Source organism: Dreissena polymorpha, chromosome 9, assembly GCF_020536995.1.
Source record: "Dreissena polymorpha isolate Duluth1 chromosome 9, UMN_Dpol_1.0, whole genome shotgun sequence".
NCBI lineage: Eukaryota > Metazoa > Mollusca > Bivalvia > Myida > Dreissenidae > Dreissena > Dreissena polymorpha.
The window spans coordinates 11,196,339-11,217,641 of record NC_068363.1 but is presented as its reverse complement, the minus strand read 5'-3'; the positions used below and the strand labels follow the sequence as shown (position 1 = coordinate 11,217,641).

At 32.9% G+C, this 21,303-nt stretch overlaps 2 protein-coding genes across 2 annotated transcripts in view; both read left to right on the top strand.

The window, feature by feature from the left end:
• The window catches only part of LOC127844784 (neurogenic locus notch homolog protein 2-like), a 38,836-nt gene extending 17,611 nt beyond the window's left edge, over positions 1-21,225 (top strand). Inside the window, exons 18-28 of the mRNA XM_052375244.1 lie at positions 9,818-9,925; positions 11,830-11,970; positions 12,975-13,155; positions 13,495-13,667; positions 14,069-14,146; positions 16,706-16,853; positions 17,319-17,488; positions 17,791-17,946; positions 18,649-18,930; positions 19,663-19,761; positions 21,042-21,225. Of these exons, the coding sequence (XP_052231204.1) occupies positions 9,818-9,925; positions 11,830-11,970; positions 12,975-13,155; positions 13,495-13,667; positions 14,069-14,146; positions 16,706-16,853; positions 17,319-17,488; positions 17,791-17,946; positions 18,649-18,930; positions 19,663-19,761; positions 21,042-21,208 (1,703 nt within the window). The 3' untranslated portion in view covers positions 21,209-21,225. The remainder of the gene's footprint in view (positions 1-9,817; positions 9,926-11,829; positions 11,971-12,974; positions 13,156-13,494; positions 13,668-14,068; positions 14,147-16,705; positions 16,854-17,318; positions 17,489-17,790; positions 17,947-18,648; positions 18,931-19,662; positions 19,762-21,041) is intronic.
• LOC127846622 (deleted in malignant brain tumors 1 protein-like) lies at positions 4,696-10,917 on the top strand. The gene is made up of 9 exons (XM_052378052.1): positions 4,696-4,723; positions 5,260-5,295; positions 5,792-5,999; positions 6,227-6,363; positions 7,582-7,605; positions 8,878-9,097; positions 9,250-9,386; positions 9,818-9,925; positions 10,815-10,917. Exons 1-9 carry the CDS (start codon positions 4,699-4,701, stop codon positions 10,844-10,846), a joined length of 927 nt encoding a protein of 308 aa, XP_052234012.1. The 5' UTR covers positions 4,696-4,698; the 3' UTR covers positions 10,847-10,917.
• Positions 21,226-21,303: the final 78 nt, after the last annotated feature.

Sequence of the window (21,303 nt, the reverse complement as noted above, 5' to 3'; positions counted from 1 at the left end):
TTGTCATAAACTAGATTTATCCGCTAGCAACGTATAAATAAGTTTTAACGGGAAAAGTATGCACTTAACAATTGGCAAAGAAAATCATAAACTATAAATTTATAATATTGGTCGGCTTTTCAAATATATTTTTACGCAAATACTTGAAACATAACCTTATCAAAAGTACATGCATCTTTTTATATTAAAAGTTACAACGTGAATGATAACATGTTCTTAAATTGAATTAAGGTCATGATTAACAGCTTGTAAGTGGTTTCTCTGTTCTGCTTTGGTAATGAGTGTTTTCATTGTTGGATATATTTGGCTACATTCTATGATTAAATACAGCCGATTTAATTTGATACATCATCGGAAATTGTGACTTTAAGATAAACAATCAATCTTCGCATATATTTTGTTGTCAATATGCTTTATTTGTTGGTTCTCTTTCTAATCAAACTGAAATTTCATCTTTATCAAATTCTTAACATAGGTATCGCATCGCACCGTAGTCTGTCTGTTGTAAGCTTTGATAGATGACCAGCATTATGCGAAATGCAAAGACATTTGTCGCATGAAAATAACTACCTATTCTTGTTGGATGTGTCAGGTTAAGCCAATAAACCAATATTACTAGCAAATGACATGTCTGTATCGTCCAAAAACAATGATTACTAAACAACGAAACAGCATTCAGTGTAGAAGTAAATTTTGACATTGTGGACTGTAAAAACTGACATTCCCATGCCAACGGTCTAAAAACAGTTATAGTATTCATCGTTTTTTCTTCAAATATGTCTTGCTTTAAGTTATAATAATAAGACATAAATCATAAGTGTCCGTTTATTTTAACATTGTACATTCACAAACTCGAAATTGTCACAAGAGTTCGAACCGTTTGATATATCAGATTTGCATATAAGACATAACATGATTGTTTTAATATGGTTGAATGATTTTGAAGCGGGTTAAATTATATTTGCTTCATATAATCATGTTTTCTTTTTTCAAAAATAGTATCATTAAATGCTCTAGTCAACAGTCTAAAACCGAGCCATATGTTAAATATAACGAATTAAAATGCATATTTCAAGACAGAAATGCATTTAACCTATGTTATTAAATGTGATGATGGTCTATATTGCTATTTTCAAATCCAGCTTTGTCAACTACAACTTTAAGTACAGCAGGAACAACCAAAGCCTCAACAACAGCGTCACAGAACACATCCATAACTTGGAACCAAACAACCGGAACAACAACACCATCAAACACTTGGAACCAAACATCTGGCACAACAACACCATTAAACACTTGGACCCAAACATCAGGAACAACAATACCAACAACCACTCGGAACCAAACATCTGGAACAACAACACCAAGATACCCAGCTACAAACACCACATGGTTTCCAACAACTGCAACAACACCACCAAGAACAACTACTTCTTCTGTTCCAACTTGCAACCGTATGCTCATTTATAGTAGAGCAGTTTTATGAACAGTCTCGGACAGGCAATTATATATGATTTATCGACTGATATGTCTGATTATATCTGAATTCAGATTTAATATGCAATAGTTTCTCAAAAATTATATAAATCATAGTTTATATTCAATTGTTATATTTTTGAAACCCATGTTTTCATTTACCAGTAATCGATTTTAAGCTTATTAGTTCGTAGTTGACTCACTTACGGAAACTGTCCAATATGCTCTCTGTCAATGGTATTGATATTAGCATGTTTACATTTGATTGTTGTGTGCACTTGTAGCAAACAGCACATACTTCATTATGGGAATGATGAATACTACGTGGGACTCGACAATGGATGATAATAACTCGAGTCTCTACCACAATATGAGCACCATGCTGACGAATGAGGCAAGTTCTTGTTTTATGATCGTAATCAGTTCACATTTATGTATAAATATGTAAGCGGTATGTTTGGTGATGCTTTTTCTTTAAAACTAACTGTGCAAATCTCGACCTATGCAAACAAATTATTTATGGCAATGTAAGCAGTGATTTACACGTTTTCAAAAAGTTATGATGCAAACATTACATTTTTCCTTCATTTTAAGCAACAAAGAAAACATAATTATATGTTTGATGTTATGAACAGTTTTATTTCTTTTAAACTATTCAAGCCTCATAAACACTCACAATCAACGAATATTCCGTAAAATATCTCGAAAAATAAAACTTACACATATAATGTACGACAATCGATTCCTTGTTAATAAAGTTAACACAGATATTGTGTGACAATATATTCCTTGTCCATTTCCCGCGATGATATCCGAACATTTGCTAGCAAACGCGAGATTGGATTCGGAAGCGGTAGTTCTCATCGTTCTTCCGACGCTGACCGAAGACCATCTCGCGTTCGCTCTTAAAATTTTCGAAAATCGTCTCTTGAAACTCACAAGGAATATAGGAATATAGTGTCAAACATAAAATAACAGCGGACATTGTGTATCTCGTTTAATATGTTACCATACCACATCTTGCGCTATATATGTTGGCCATTGTTATATGGAACACCGGTTATTTATGGGTTAACTTTATTTTACGAAATATTTAATGCAATATTGTTGACTTTGAGTCTTTATGGGGCTTTAAATATCGTTCAACGATTAAGATTTTTTTCGACCTGATAAGTGTTACTAAATATTATTATTATAGTTTAAATTTCATAATAAATAAAATAAATGAGTTCATTTTCAGATTCAACTACAGGGACAAGCCTTTTTAGAGCTTTTGGGCCTTTCCGTATGCCAATAACCAATTGTTTAACAGTGAGACACAAAACCAATGTACTACACACGACACGACAAACACATACATAACAAACACACAAACATGAATGTAACATAAAAGTCCTATGCCACTTGTTACTTTGTATGAAATTTCTTTTCTCGTAGATTTCAACACGATTGAGCTATTTCGGAATGCCTGTGTGTGTCGTGATGGCGAAATTGTAAGTGCAACTTCTAAATTTGTAATGTATTTTTTTTTTAAATCAGTAGATGCCATAAACTTGATTTGCATTGAAAACCCTTTTTGTGCTCTTTTTTGTTTGAATTTTGATTCAGCTTAATAAAGAGTTTCGTCTTCGTAGCTTGAACAAAAAATGCCAGTCCGTTATTTTACAAGTATATTCTTGAAGTATTAACACAAAATGCCGGATTGCTTAAATATTAAACGGCTATCTAAGCAGACGGGTAGAATTAAGCTTCACAATACATATTTGGCAATTAAATATATCTATTTTTAATAAGTAAAACATAATTTTATCACATGCTATACCCAAAGGCTCGCTTACTAACAACATTCCTGAACTTGTTAAATAAAATATGGTATGATATGACAACTCGTGCCAGATCCTATATATATATAATATCATTTCCTTTATAACACTTCTTTTGATTCATTAGTTTAATTTTGCATCAAAGTTTTGAGCAATCGAGTTCTGGAGTGCAAAACCTGATTTATATTAACAGCATGCCTGCTGCAAATCTTTCGTCTCTGATATATGCGACGTCGAGCAGTCCGAATATTACCGGCTTCATCTCCCAAGTGCAACTAGATTCTGTCTATTACACTGGCCAGGCGATTCTCGACATGCTGAATTTCTTTTCAGACAGCTATATGTACTTTATGGACGTAGAAAGCAAGTATTTTTCTGCCCTATTTATTCGCTGTTATAAGGACAATTCGAGCTAGCTTTCATGACATGACCATTGCTTTCATACAGATTCATAACAAAACACGTACTAGTACTAAGTCTATGTGCAAACAAGACTGATACCCACGCATTAAGGATCTATCGACAATATCTCAGTGGAACTTGTAAAATATTTAGTTTCTTAGACAATCAGCGATCTTTGTTAAGTTTATTGACTTGATATAGAACATGCGCTGCAGTAGAATATTGCTTTCATACTATGTTCCATTCAAATTTCACAACGTTGTGTCCCTCGTACTTTGTTATTCTTTAAATTGTTTTTTACGAACACATACTTGGTCAAGACTTTTCGTAAATACATAATATAGATATATTTACCAAGTAATATAATAAATTCTGCATATGCAATCTATAAGATGTCTAACAGTATTTGAAGAACCGTGTTGTTTGTATTAATACATGTTTTGAACATGTTTAAAGGTGTTTCATTTCATTTAATAAGTTTATTTTCACACTTAAGGTTTTATCCAGGACGTTTGATATATATTGACATGTATTTAAACGTAAAGTTTAGTTGTACAATTGTCTTACAAATACACACCACTAACAAGTTATTCATTCCTGCTTTAATACTTCATATCTATATTTCAAATGAGTATTAAGCATGCGTAGTGCAACTGTCACACAGTATTTCAAAGTTCTGGTACTGACAATTTTAAAGTTAAAGATCTGCTTTTCCATTCAAAAGTAATTTGTTATGTTGATCTGAACTTATTTTATGCTTGTGTCCTGTTTTTCTTCAGCTTCAACAACTCCTGATTACAACGGTTAGTGCGTTATTTCATCATTGTTTTGATATGCATGTTTGCAGAAAATATTTTGTAAATGATAAAACATTGTTTTGAGCGAAAACAAGTAAGGAAAACATTTTGTATGAGTATTTTCCGATTAAATATACATATTTTTTAAATTATTTTGGACTGTGTAAGAATTCTTCATTTGCGTTTTAGTAACCACGCCTATGCCCACTTCACCGCCAGATATTTGTAAGTATTAATATTTAAATATTTTGGCCGCACTTTTTTAAAAGAGGGTTTTAATGCATGTGCGTAATGTTTCGTCCAAGATCAGCCTGTGCAGTCCTCAAATGCTAAAAAGCGACGACACTTTACGCCAAAACTGGATTGTTTTCCTAAATTAGACTTTCTTCCTACAATGTCTAATGCAATGATGTTGTGTTTCTGTGAACGTGCTTTTCAATAATTGTGCGCCTGTAAACAATGGCTAGGTATAATGAAATTTTGTAAAAATGAAAAAAATGCTTTTAAATATAAACCTGACTTTATTAACAAACAGTAGCTTTCCAATTTCGATTACTCTAGGTTTTCTTGTTTTGTTTTTTCAGAAATCCATGTAGTTACAAACACAATTGTAAAATATATTTTTCAATGTTGTTTGAGGAATATCTAAACAAAGCAAAGAAACGAAAATGTTAAAAGTATCAGTTTTACAATAAATATTATTTTTATTCAATAGAATACTACAACTGCATCAATAAAATGTTATTCAATTTTGTTTTAAGTGACAGCACCTATTCCCACCTTAGCACCAAACGCCTGTAAGTACTTGAAATAACACGTCGATTGAGTTTAGAAATAAAATGATTGAACTTTTCGTCGAATTGGACTCATACAAGTGTATATTTTACTGTGTTTGAAATGCGGATGATTGATAAGTACTTATTTTAATCTATTTAAGTGTGTAAGAAACTTACAAATGTGCTGTTATCTTAGGCATTCATGAACGTATACCATTTGCATTACTAAACTTTATTTTTAACAACTTCATATTGTTGTCAGTTAAATAATATAAAACTAAATTTCATTTCTGTATGATGTTAATTATAAATATTTTTTGTTAAAAGCGTCGCTCCTGATTTCCGTTGAGTAGTACAACATTTGTGTATGTACAACAATATATAATGCATGCCTTTAAAAATGGAATAACATGTTGTTACATTCGAAAACGTAGATATATCTCTTTGTATGTCAATATGTTAAAATGATAACTCGATTACTCTTGTCCGTGTCTTATTTGCAACTTTATGTGAACAGCATGTGGAGGTCGATTTTATGAAAGTGGTAACCTATCTTCTCCAAACTACCCGTACAACTATACAAATAGCCTGACATGCACATACTATTTGCAAGCAAACGCCGGCTTGCGAGTGTGTCTAAGTTTTGATGTCTTTCGTACAGAATCTGTATACGACGTTGTGTCTTTATATGATGGTCCAAACACAAACTATATATTACTTGGAAGGTACGTCATAAAAATTGTAAACCCCCACGCTTTGCGTTGACGAATGAAAGGCGTTGTCTCAGATTTGATCATTTTTATGTGAAATGCTGTGTTGTTTGTATTGTCATGTATTACTCAGTCGATTGGTAACCAGACTTAAATGAGACTAGTGCATGTTAACATTTACTTGTTCTTGTAATGTTTTTGGGTTGTTTATATTGCCATATTTGGTAATAATTATGTTTCAGTTATTCGGGGATTAGGGATACCAGTCTCATAATTTGCTCGTCTGGCTCGTATTTGACGATGAATTTCCTCTCGGACAACAATATTAATATGACTGGATTCTATGCTCAATTCTATTCTTCAAATGAGACATACATGAGTAAGTAATTCAAAATATTATATATGTGTCCTTTTATTGCGTTTCACCTCGCTGTTTGTTTGTCAACATTATTTTATAATTGCGCAAATCAGTTGACATAATTTAAATGTAGTCTTAGATATATATACACTACTTACATGTTTTCATCAAAACAATCAAATTTGGTTGCACACATTGTACAATGTATTGTTTATTTTCTCATCAACAACTGCAGTCCTCACACCGCTCGGCTACAATGGTAGTGTGCTTATTGTAGTTAGTATACATATGAGCCGTGCTCTGTGAAAAGGGGGTCAATGCATGTGCGTCAAGTGTCGTCCCAGATTAGCCTGTGCATTCCTCGAAAGGCTAATCATGGACGACACTTTTCGCCTAAACTGGATTTTTTGTAAGAAAATACTTTCTATAAACGAAAAATACCATTAATTAGTAAGTTCCACGTACGAGTATTACATATTTGTAGTTTTAACATTGCTCGCTATAAAATATGAAACATGAAAAGAAGAAACATAAAAACATGAAGGGTTTGGCAATTCAGATTATTGAATTTAGGAGTACACGACAACAACAGCTTTTCACAGTTATCAAGGATTTGGGAATCTTTATACTGTCGCATATACGATTTAATCAATAATACTTTTTGATCTTCATGTTGTATCGGTTAAAAGAAATTTAACAACGACAGCGTTATTCATGCTGTTGTACAGATATAATGATTATTAAATCAGAACGACACAGAGTAGTTAATTGACTGATTTGACTGATTAATAGCGAAAACGAGGCAATAGTGTGTTTTTAATTTATATCTGTGAAATAAAAAAGGAAGAAAATTACCGGTTTGAAACCTCTGTCTGTTGGATGATAGGAAAATTAATTAGATAGTCATTTTTGCAAAAAAAAAGAAAATCAGCGAGTAGTATCTATGGAGATATGAAGACATTTGTTGCAGTCAAAGAGTATAACTATGCCATTTATTAAGCAGCATGCTTAGTACATATTTAGAGCATAACGTTTTTTGGCACCACTGGAATTATTTTCAAAATTGGTTTTAACGCGGAAAGATGTATATGAGTATTTTTATTGGGTTCTGTTTTTTACACTATTAATCAAATTGTAGAGCAAGATCTTATTCTATTCATATTCATTTGCCTTAGAATTTATGTAATACAGTTCCTATGAATGTATTTACCATCTCGTTTTTATTTTGTTTATTTACAGGTACTACAACCCCTGGCAACAATGGTATGCTCTTTAAATGTTCACATAGTATGTCATCTTAAAAATTTGGAAACTATAGTAAATTATATGGATCGAATTAACCGCGCCTCTTTGAGTTAAATACATATGCAGAAGATTTCAAGTCGATGTTGAGTGAGATTCATTTTTCCAGTAGATAACGCATCCGCATTCACAAATAGATAATTTATCACAAGTTATCATATATTTGCATGTTACCTCGTAAACAAAGACTAATATAATAAAATTTATTATATCATAGAGGGCTTATCATGTGATTCTTTAATACCGAACAGCATTTACTGACAATAGATTTGTATGAGTGACTACCTGCATTCTGAATACACAACATATTTTTTCATAAAAATAAAAGCATTAATGTTTTGTTCAATTAATTAATAACATTTAACTGGTAGTGTGAATGCATTATGTCTTCTTTACAGGTACATCGTTTAATCTGATGAATAACATTACCACAGTTTTGGGGATTTTAAATTAACCATATTACCATGCTAGTTATAGTCCTTTGCTACAATTATGTGACATCCTATGGAAATTACCTCCGATTATTAAAAAAACTGTTATTGTTTCCGTTTATGCTACTTGCATTTTCATCCAAATGAATCACCCATCTTGTGCCTATTTTTATATTTAAAGTCACGTACGTATACAGAGTTGCGATTAAGTATCAAAGTTTTGACTGTAGCCAGTTGCATTTGATATACAGTATGCTACCAAACCTTAAGTAAATGCATTGGTAAATACAAGAAAGAAAGTCAGCTTTATTTTAAAACAAAAATCTTCAAACATTCACGCATTTAAAAACCTCAAATCATACATATGGTATGATATATCAACAATGCATTGATTTACTTTGTCAGTACCTATCGATTTAAATTGCAATCATTAAAAAATACCAGAACTGAAGAGCGCAAGGGAAGTTACCGTGTTTTTTGGAAAGGCCTATTTAACATAAATACAGTATTTATAAATATAAATTAATCATGAATGGTTAATGTTTAAATAGCTTACATTGTCAGACCAAAGATACTATTTAGCAATTCAAATATAAACAAAGCAAATAAAAAAGAAATTATAATAAAAAAGATTAAGATAAAAAATATTGTTCTATTGTCGTTCCGTTCAATTTGTTCAACGGTCTGAAACGTCATGCTCATAGAAACAATTACAGGAACATTTTTTGTCCAATAAAGCCTTTAAATGAGAATGTTGTCCATTATTTAATAATCAACTTGATTAAGCCAGAATCTGTTTCAGCATCGGTGGGCACTTGTGGTGGCAGATATCATGAAAGTGGGCGGATTGCTTCTCCAAATTATCCGGGGTCGTATTTCAATTACGCTAATTGTATCTACTACATAACAGGGCCGTCAAATTCCAAAATATGTCTGTATTTTGATTTCTTCGATACGGAATCTACATTTGACTATGTTCAATTATATGATGGACCAACTACGACCTCCCGATCAGTTGGAAGGTATTGCAGTGTTTCAAACATGGAAGTATTCTTTAAAAGTCCAAGACCATCAGTTCAATTGCATAGGCTACATTTGTACAATACATATTTTGTTTTTATTTATTTCTTCACATTCTTTGAAAATTTAAATGTTAAACTTAAATGTGTTTCAGTTATTCTGGAATCAATGTTACATTGGCCACTGTTTGTTCTTCTCGATCCTCTATGACAGTCCAGTTCATTTCGGATGGCAGTGTCACTTATCAAGGATTCCTTGCATCATTCTTTTCCGTTAACAATACAATTGGAAGTAAGTTGTCGGATAACTATGGTGAATATATTGTTCATGATTAAGTCGAAACTTGTAAAACATCTTTAGTTATATTTATTTATTCTTAAGCCATTACCAATGTACTTTCTGCGATAATACCTTATGTGTGTTGTCATGTCCTTCAGAATGTATGATGATTTAATCATTTAAAGGATATGTCTAAAATACAACAAATACCACTTTTATAGGCATATCTTTGCATTAAAGGCTTCTTTACTGAATTTAAACTCCCTTTGTCATGCGGTCGTTTTATCAAATCCTTACATGTTGCAATAAGTTTGTACATATCGAGACTGATTCTCGCACACTGCTCTTCGGACTAGAAAACATCCACTTGCAAGCCTTACTCTACCATTTGATGTGATTTCATGGATTTATATAATATATATAAATTGAATCTGTTTTTGCAGACTGTTCCAAGGGTTTTTTCTCCTGTGACAACGGTCGCTGCCAGGGCATTCTTCGGCTTTGCGACGGTGTGTTGGACTGTAATGATGGCTCCGATGAACGCGGTTGTGGTAAGTAGTGTCGCTTAGTTTTAATGGCAAATGAATAGTTTTGATTCATCTACATTTTTGAATTTAACATTTAAATTATTTATTATATCCAGCACTCTATGTGTTTAGGTAAGTGGGGGTCTGCATCGTTTAAAGGATATGTTTGAAATACCACACGCAAACACTCTTTTAAAGGCACGTATTTGAATTAAAGGCTTCTTTACTGAATTTTACACTCCCTTTGTCATGCGGTCGTTTCATCAAATCCTAACATGTTGCGATAAATCTGAACATATCGAGACTGATTCTCGCACACTGTTCTTCGGATATAAATTGGTATAAGACTTGAAATTTTGATAGAGATAAATTTAAGCAAATTAACACTCCATCAGGAATGAAACTATAATATCAGTTAAACTTTAACTTATTAATGGCAGTTCTTTTAGAGTTGTTATTGTAAAGTTTGATGGATGTTAATAATTAGGACGTTGTTAGATCACCCTTTATTCGTCGCCTGCTATGCGTGGTCCGTTGAATATTATAACTAATCTTTTGATCACTCTTACGTCTACATTAATTGCAAAACCTCCAGGAACTTAGCAAGCATAAGTTTTTCCAATGACATCTCGTCCGAGTACTTAAGTTATGTCGCTACAAGAAGTTGAAGATAAACGTAATCTTTATGATTCTTTCCAAATAAAAACATAACATGGTGCCTCCAGTTTAAAAAAAAACGGAAGTTAATGGCTGATTGACAACAAAGTAAATTGCATATCAGTTTCTAACATATAAATTTTATTTGCACACTCTAATGACTTGCATTGTGCTATATAGTTGTGTTGCTTATATATATAAACAAGATCAATGCATCGGATTGTTTTCCCCAAAACTCTTTTGTTATTCTTTTTAGACTGCACGGGTGATCTTGTAAGCTGCAGTTAGTTCTACAGTCAGTGTATTCCAGCAAGTCAAGTTTGTAAGCTGCAATGATGGAAGCGACGAAGAAGGATGTGGTGAGTTCCTACTATTTTGTCGAAGCTACGTTAATGTCAATATATTAACTCTTTGACGCATCGCAATGACTTAGCATAATCGAATGATGTTGCTACGCGAATGATGTTGATTTCTAAGAATTTCAGATATATCTTCATTGATGTTAAGCAAATATTGTGTCATCATCACTTGTTAAGCTGGTAGCAGAAATATACCATTAAGATCTAAATGATTTCAAATTAAAAAAATGTGTATGTTATTCGTTATAATATTTTTAAATGTCTTACTTTTTTTATCAATTTTCTCTTTCAAGACTGTCAAGCAATGAGATGTGATGACGGACAAGGATGTTAAAATTCCAGCCAGCAATGTGATGGCAAAGTTGACTGCATGGACAACTCCGACGAAATGAATTGTCCATTAAGTAAGATTTCATCGCGTAATGGCAAATTTGCTTGTGATTAAATACTATATACATCCTTTCTTGAATTTGAATCATTAGGCATTCGGTTCTATTACACCGAGATATGTGTCCATCCACACATAAAAGAAGGCAACCATATGTACAAGTTGCACTGTCTGTTTAAGATTTTTTTTTGTTTGGGGGGGGGATACGGTGTTACTGTATTAACAATACACCTACATTCTTTATATATGTTGAAGTAATTGAATTTGTTTTCTAGATTTATTTAATAACATGTGTCAAGCATTCCATTACGGTACTGTTAACTACGTCGTGCATTCGATTGGGGTTAATATGCACTAACTTGGCATTCTAGTGATCCTTTTAACAGATAATACATTACCCATTTCATCAATTACATTTCTAAATCCGCTTCATAAATTCGGCTTATTTTGCTATATTTGAATGTAAACTTTCAGTTGACCCTTTAATACCATCAATTATCATTCTTATATTCAATATTTAACAGTTTGTGAACCGCATGAATGGGGCTGTGCCAAGATTAAACAGTGCATTCCAGCCAGTCTCCGTTGCGATGGCAACAAAAACTGCCATGACGTCACTGACGAATATGTCGGTTGCCAACCGCCAACACCCGCACCGATCATACGTATGGCAATCTTAATAGTTATTTTGTTTATATATATGTATGACGAGATAGTTGTATACCATTACCTTTTCTTATTACATACTTAAATAAAACAATAAGCAAGTATTCGTAATCGATTATATATTACTTTATATTTTACTATATTATATAACACACACGAAAGAGAAACAGTATGAGGCATCTTTGTATGTCATTTTTAAGACCAAAAACAAACATGTCATTGATATGTCATATTATGACAGAAAAAGCAACACGCCATTAAATTTGGGCCTCTCTTTTGGGACGGGCATTTTGAAACAAAGCCTCCCACCGAAGTCATTGAACCTTATACTTATTCAAAGAACGTGTAAATTAAACCTTTGCTGCATATCAAGAGTGTAGAAAAAGAAATCAGATTACTTGACTTAGCATTTAACGATGTAATGGTTGCGTGCAAAACAGAACAACAAATTGTAACTTTTTGAGTCGTGATGAAATTAAACAAATCAAGTACAGCTAGTTGTTAATTAAAACGACACAGGATCATAACATGTGATTTCAGAAAAAGGCTTCAATAATAGTTAAACACACCGGATAATATAGCTTGGTTTTGTATATTAATTTTTAGCTTAAGACGAATTATATTACATATATTTAATACAAAATAAGTTAATTATGTATATATAGTATTTATTATAATATACACATGTGAAAACATTTCAGAACACCACAATTAGTATTGTGGATGAGATACAAACTATGACAAATCATATATTAAAACGCAAATAATATATTGTTTCAGAATTAAACACTTATTTCACATCAATAAGGTTTACCTTTGAATGGCTTATCCATAAGTGGTTTGATTCAAATTTCAAGAAGACGTAAAACAAATTGTTTTTTATCTTAGTTTATCTTTACATGTTTAAATAATAACAATTGTTTTATGTATAGTTGATCATACACATTTACGTGTATTGATTATAAAACAGATTTTCATTAAATGATTGTGTTGTTTATTGAAGCCTTCATAGTAGCCCTTAACAACCTGACTATAAACATCACTGAAGCCCCAGTATATAAAGCACCGACCTGGGGTCGTTTGATGGTAAAACGTGAGGGTATGAGCGAGGATTATGGGACGGTCTGTGACGACAGTTTTGACACGAGAGACGCCTCTGTCGGCTGCAGAATGTTGGGATATGGGTACACATGCTTTGATTTGTAAACTGATAATTTGCTCATAATGTGTTAAACACTATACGATATTTTCCTCATACATTTGCAGTTTGTTTAATATTGAATACTACAAGTTTTATGGTGTGTTGTCAAAACGAATCCTAATTTAATTTCGGAATACAAATTTGTCATTGTTATTAAAATAAAGTACGTTTCGGTATTCGAAATTTTGCATACATAATTTTTTTTTTTTAAATGCAGTCTAACATTTGTGTTTGTATATGTTAATAAAACTTGTATTCAATAAGCATATGGCTTTCTTGTTAATACATGTTTGCGATATAATGCCTGTATCTCATCTTACAGCGACAACACACCCGCCTTTTTCTACAGTGGAAGTGTATTCAATACCGCATTGGGTCCCATATGGCTGACAAATCTCCATTGCACAGGCACGGAAGAAAACCTGGCCGATTGTGTACATGCTCAATGGGGAAAACACCAGTGTAGTCACCAGCAAGATGTGTATGTTGCATGCGGTAAGATAAATGTTATGTTGATTGCGGATTACGCTACAGTCATTCAGAATAAATCTATTGATTTCATTGTTTCTTAATGTCGATGTAATGGAAATGATTTGTATTGATGAAAACATATTAACTAAGAATATAAAACTTGTATGAGAGAAATCGTAGATGTTGAAAATATTGTGTTAACGGAAGGCTTTATTGGCTCTTTGCTGTACTGCGTAGACATTTCGGTAAAATGCTTACATTTTAGTTTATTAAATTAGTATTTTATTGTTAATGTTGTAAAATTCTCAGACATGGTAAATTGTATTCTGTATATAGTGAGTTATGAACATGCGAGTCATCACCTTTGCAATCGTTGTTCCTTCTTGAAGAATTGTGATTTACAAAAAGTTCTTTGTTCACTTCAGGATGGAATTTCTTTAGAACTGAAAATGTAACGACAACGACAATGAGAACAACATCGCCCCACACAACCCGCCCACCAGGTATAGCTTATCAATGACTTGCACTTATTAATTTAGTGAATACCTGATAAGTTTTCAAAAGAGATCATTTTACAGATATATCGCGGCTAAGAAAACATCAACCGAAGAAATCAATTATGAATGCGTTGTTCAAGTTTTAATTCCTAGGAAATAGACTTCTCTTATTTCCAACACTTACCTTGTATTATAATTATCACTTTTTCATATTGTCTGTCTTTATTTTTAAAATAAACAAAATGAAATGACTAAAATATCGAAGAACGTCGAATGACATGCATCAAGGTTAAATTTTCGCATAATTTCTACAATTGAGTCTTTATGTAATACAAAGGATGGTATTTTGTGTGAATATTTTTGGTAAAACAATTACACTTTGACGGTTTACCGCATTTAAACGTAGTCGCAAAAGATATATATGTACTCTTGTCGTCTTAAATTGATTTCCAGACTTCGAAAAAATCACATCTGAATGACCTTGAAATAAACAATTGAAAGGGCCATAATGAAGGTTTTGCTGCGAACAGCTTTGGCTATCACCGATTGTCCTGTTTTCCAATATGGAATATAAATTCCCAAAAATAATTCTTACAATTCCTTTCTCACTGCTTGGTGGATTCTGATTAAACATTCACGTCTGAATGATCTCCGCTTGTAGATGATCTAAAGCAAGAATTTTCAGCTGCGATCACTTTTAGCGAATTGTATCTCTTCGTTTTAGTTTTCCACTTTAGTAAAGCGTCCGAACCGTTTTTTGTAGTCAAGGAATTTTGCCCGCGACTAGTTTTGGTAGAATTTTGCTCTGATTAATATATTTCCTTCATCGTTGGGTATTTTGCTGTGAGAAATCGTACCAAAACGTTTACAGCTGAATAACCATCTGTATGCAAGATGCCAGGAAATTCGCCGGCAACCAAATGTGAAAGTGTTAATCTTCCTTTCCCCCTATAAATGTATTAAAACATTATTGCACTTGGTCTTTTTTAAATGTCCAAGTATTTTTTTCGCGTTTGCTAAAACATTTATCGTGGGATATTAGTGCGTGGTACTTATCTAGTTTACAATTCACCCGGGACAATTCAATAATGACTTGAAATTAATATATCCTTTAAGAATATAGTTAATGTTAATTGTATTGAAGCTGTTTTGTTCATAGTTTTTATAATAGCAACACAAATAATATCCGAATGAACTGGTGTTTTCAGCGGTTAAGACATTATTCATATACACACCGTTGTGGCATGCTGATCATTTGGTACTATTTAGGGAGTTAACACATAAGTTTGCGAAAGAGGTCGGGCACTCCATATACAAATGATTGCAGTGTGCGAGATACAAATCATAGGTAGTAGTAGGTATCTTACTCGAAAACAATTAGGTGGCTTTGCGCTGATTCCGTTAGGCCATCGGTTTAAGTCATATTTAGGCGGTTCTAAACGTCTTTTAAACATTCCTATAGATCATGCACGATATTTAAAATTGAAATTACGAAGATAAATGTATTTTTAACTTCACGATCGCGACCTGATTTGTATAGACAAAGAATGATCATAAATGTGGATTATTCAACAACAAACTGTTGGCGGAGCCTAATATTGTGATATTAGTTCCAGAGATTCGAAGTATTATATAGAGTCTTGGAAGAATCAGAATAATTTAGAACTAAGTGAATATTAGTGCGGTAGTAACCAACGGGTTATCGTACCAATTCGTATTATCAAACCAGTTCTCGGGGTTAAATGTTGTCAAATTTCCTTGTTGTCATATTTAAATCTGCAGACACTGTTGTAAAGATATTTTCTTTACAAACTTAAGGATGAACCATATTTACGATATTTTAGCACCTACGTACATGTCTTTCACTTGAAGTATAATATCTTTTATAGATAAAACATATGTCTGTTGTACACTTATAATGTATATCCCTTAATCGAGAATCGATACATTTGACACTAGACATTTAAAATCTGTATCGATTCAAAACGTTCTTCAGGTTCTAAAATTCATGTTTTTATTTCCTCCCTGCATATGCTTGTTGATCATATTACTCTTTACTATAAAGCAGGAGCAGATGCATGAACCATGTCAGATATTGTGAAAAGTTGTTGAATTATTGGTCTGTAACCGTATGCGTCAGTAAACGTTAGAACTGGGAAACCGTTTCATTTCTGTATTTCTTGTCTATAATCGGCATCTTATCAACATGGTGGCAGCGATGGTCATTGAGGACAATTGCAATTGAATTAAATGAATCATTTTCCACAATTGTGTATCAATATTATATTATTTAATGTTGAAATAATATTATATCTTAAATATTCAAAGGTCGCTGATATGTTATGGACATGGTGTCCACCTAAATACCGGGAGGTCACGGGTTTGATCCCCACTGTGGAAGCGTTCTTGAGAACTCTCCCAGAGACACCCAAGTACTGGTTCTAAGCCAAGATATGTTTCCCAGTTTTGATTATCCTTATGCTTCAAACCGATAATCCATTTTACAAAGCGGCATATTTCAGACACGACAGTTACAGTTCTAGTTTAATATATTTTAATTATTAGTTGTAGGCAATCAGATACGTCTTGTTGATGGCAACACGTGCTTTGAAGGCAGAGTTGAGGTTCTTTACAACGGTATATGGGGCACAGTTTGTGATGACGGCTTTGATGCGACTGATGCTGGTGTTGCTTGTAGATCTCTGGGATTTAGGTAAGTGGAAACAACAAATAGCAACCAACCACTTTTCACCATGCCTTGGTCCAGATGATCATTAACCAAAGTATCATAATGGGCTTTTTAAAAATTAAAAACATACAAGTTAAATTAGCCTATATAATTGTTCATCAAACATAATAAAAATACAATCAAAGTATTCATGTGAAATTTAAACGAATTCCTGTTTCAAAATGAAAAAATGCACAATTCTCGGCTTATTTGTATGAGTGTTCTGTCAACTATATTTCCTTTATTTTACTTGTTCATTCAATTAATCGTTTTTCTTCTATTAGCCTCAAATCTAGATGTTTCTAGTATACCCATGCTTAATTCTTTCCTACGAGCAGTTTTCTACTTGACTTTTTAACGCCCTAGATCTTGCTGGTAGACCGTGATATGAAATTATGCATTCTAAATGTTTGTCCATTTGTCGCTTGCAATTGACGTTTTCCCTTCTAGCGGAGCTTCTTCGCCATGGCTCTACTTCGATTCCTCAAACACTTACCCAAGTCAAATCTGGTTAGACGACTTGAACTGTATAGGCTTCGGAACAAATCTTTGGGATTGTAACCATCCTGGGTGGGGAACACACAACTGCGGTCATTCCGAGGACCAGTTTATAAGATGTGGTATGAACCTTGTTTCAGTGTATTTGTTGAAGTATGATATTTCCCATGATTTCCCAATAATTTTTATATTATGTAAAAGGAACTTTTAAGAAGTCCAAAATTATTAATTATTTGAATTCCATTTGTTAATACATGATACATCCCATCCCAAGAAGTACAATGTTTTCTTCTTGAATGGCGACTGAAAAGCGGTGCCACGGTTGAAAAATATTTAATTTCCTCATCAATCGTGAATTAAAATCTAGTTTTAACCTTTCGTATACTGAGATGACCCGATAATTCATTATCTTGTATACCTTAAGTTGGAAGTTGTCAGTCTTCACCAAGCGTTTCGATCGTCAATTGTACGCTCAGCAATAACATGTGTGGCTACAACGTTACTGCTGTTAAGGGCAACGTTACATGGGCGAGGTTGTCCTCGGGAAATGGAGGTGTCTCTGATCCAACTACTAGCTCTGGTTTGTTTGCAAAATAATTATTACATACCATTAGACTGTAATAGGCTATTTTAATCGAGTTACAAATCTTTGGCCTATAGTGATTCTTGTGACTTTACATTTTGTGTTTCAAAATAGCAATTCAGTTGGTTAACACATGCTACTTACTAGCGAAGGTATTGGTTTCAACGCGAGTATTACTGACTATGCATATTTATTTTTATCTTAATATTTTTTCTTTCGGGCACATTAAGTCAACATTTATATTTTATTATGATTAATAGTGTTTTCATAAGCAATCAAAGTGGGTATGGATCGCTATATTCTAGGGGAAAAACCCATGTTTTCAAGTCATTAATTTGTCAGATGAAAGAGGATTGATCGTAAAAAATTGACTATGCAAAGATCCAATATATCCCCAGTTTTTCTTCTGTTTTGAGTATGTTTATGCATAGATGAAGGATTGTTTAAGCATTTTGGTCGCATGCTTCTTATAAAGAACTTGGTGTTTGAATAAGAGTGCAGAGTTTGTAAAATGTCTAAAGAGATTTATCACTTTTATATTGCCAAAATAATTGAAATCAAATAAGAATGCAAAAGTACTTGTAAATATTTGCAGACCAAAGCATATATAATATGTAATAATAATAACATAATGTAGTTTAAAAGCTAAATAAGACTTTATACTTAAGCTTATTTTATATGGTCAAATCCTATCTTCAGGCTATTCCATGTACTTCATGAGTCCTTATGGCATGGAAGGAGACCGGTCAAGACTGAGCACACCGCTGTTCCAACCATTACATGCGCAATATATGAAGGTTGAATTCAACTACCTTGTTCGGAAATCCTCATACGGTAATCTGGTTGTCTTCATCCGAGGTGAATCCGGTGGAATTTACAGTGCAAACAAGCTCTGGAACAGCCGATATCTGAGAGTTGAAGAAGACGGGATGTGGTTACAACAGTATGTGAGCATATCCGCCGGGCACTATTTTGAAAACAGTGAGTAGACCTTGAATTACAATTTCTTGATTGTATTTTTTTACTTAAACTAATCAGTCATATGTACATAGCTGTTTATACAAATATATAATTATATGCGAAGTTACCACTCGTCCGAAGATGATGCAGGTAAAATGAAGATACATTACAATAAATACTACTTTTTAAAATTTTAAGTTCAATAACATAGTTAAGCCCAGTCGATACTGTTTATTTATCACATGCTTTACCTTGTTTCCCATGTAATACAACCATTACATATTTTTTTTTACATACACATGTGTAATACAACATTTTTAAGCGTTTTCTTTCGCTTAGTTTTCGTTTATTGACCAATCGCATTTTGTTATTTTGCTGAAATGACGTTGCAACGTCAAATGACGTCACGAAATGTAAACATCATTCGGGATTTATCATTATGTTTGCGTTAATATTTATTTAATTTGCTCATTTAAAAGCATGTGATAAAAAAGATTTGACACTCGTTGCCATATCATTCCATATTTTAGTAAACTCGTCCAGGAAATTCGTTAGTAAGCTTGCCAAAGGCTCGCTTATTAACAAAATTCCTGTACTCTTTTAATAAAATATGGTATGATATGACAACTCGTGCCAGATCTATTTATATTTGCCGTGTCGTGGCGTTTGTTATCTTATTATTTCAAAAACGCAATTTTTACGCCATACTTTCTAGGTAATTTTATTCATTCTGCAATGCCTATTTAATTGCAGATAGTCTTGTGTTTGAGGCTAAACTAGGACCGAATATGAATTCTGCATCACACCTTGTTGCCATAGATACCGTCAATGTGCAAGCCGGCCGATGCCATGGTAACTGCATTTATTGTTGTTGTAGACGCTGATGTTTTATAAATATAATACTATTCACAAAGAAGAAGAAAAACATTGTTATAACACGCGGCTCTTTATTCCCTGCGAAACATTGTCAAACAGTGAGAAAGAAATCGAGCGTACTACGCAACATTCAAACACACACATAAACATGAATAAAACTAGGGTTAATGCCTTAGAACGGTCAATAGAAAGAATTTGGGGTTTTACCAATTATAAGGAGCTCCAAATCTAAAAGTTCGCCCAGAATTATTAACTGGTAGTAGAATAGAATGCGTTTTAAATCTCTTCTATTTTTGTTTAATTTGAGTTGCAATGTTCGGAGGTTAAATGTTATTTACACTTATATGTATCATGAATATAGCTGGGCCAAGTGTGAGGTTGAGCGCTTTAAAACCGGTGTAAACCCCCTTATGCTTTGCATTGCCCGTTCCAAGGCTATGACCACAGCTTTCTTCTTCTATGTGTGTATGCTGTTTTGTATTGTGCTGTTTCGTACTGTTTTGGCAATTGGTAACTTGCCTTAAATTAAAGACCAACTAATTGTTTATAATGAGAATGCAATACTGCTCCAACAGCTGGAGTTTCACTTCTTTATATAAAACATTTAGGTGTCAATAAATCTATGTGAAAGTTGGTCTTCCATTGATTTAATTTACTATAATATGTTATTTTTAATGATGAATTTTAGTTTTGTAATATTCAAGAAAAAGTAAAAGAAATATGAATAAAATATACTTACAAATATGGATAAAAATATAATCGGTTGGTAATGTCTTGACCTTACTTGATTCATTGACAACATGGTGTACTTTATCCGTTTTTTGCGTTTTTATACACGTTCACATTTTATATAGTAAGTGCAGAACTACTTAGTATAATATGTAATATGTACTGTATAATGAAATATTGCTTATATAAATTCACACAAAACTTCCAGATACATGTGATGTCAAGACATGTTAAAAAACCCAAACAATTTCGCAAAAATAAAATACAATCTTAATATTAAATAAACTGTATAGAATTTGTTATAACAAATAAAAATAGCTTCGAACAACATTATTCTGTTTTTTAAAGGGACTCAAAACTATACAGGTGAAACTTTAAATTGGTAACTTAATTTATCTTAAAGGGTATATTTAAGTCGTCGGTGCGCATATTATTAGTGTTTGATAATATGTTATGAAATACAATGGTCGTGTAACAAAGGAAGTGGCAAAACTAATAAGTATATCGGACACGATGTCTCACTTTAGAATCCTTACTGGATGGTCCCTGCGATTTCAACAAAACATATGCATGCGGCATGGAGGTGGTTTGCTCCAAATGCGACCGTAACGACTTGCAGTTCAACTGGATCTGGACCAACGGAGCCCCATATCTGAACAGAATCAAAGGAGAAGGCATGTGTTTAACTAAATAGCTAATCTGCGAAAGTTTTAATTTGAAACAAAACACATTGTGTTTATTTAGACAGAAAATTGTTTTCTACAGTCTTCCTAATTAGTTTCTATCATA

Bases quoted from the DNA above. Each gene is read 5' to 3' on its own strand.
- LOC127846622 (XM_052378052.1), top strand. From the start codon at position 4,699: ATGCCCACTTCACCGCCAGATATTT. The intron at 9,098-9,249 runs GTATTGCAGTGT...AATGTGTTTCAG, and splicing joins ACCTCCCGATCAGTTGGAAG to TTATTCTGGAATCAATGTTA. The intron at 9,926-10,814 runs GTAAGTAGTGTC...TATTCTTTTTAG, and splicing joins CTCCGATGAACGCGGTTGTG to ACTGCACGGGTGATCTTGTA.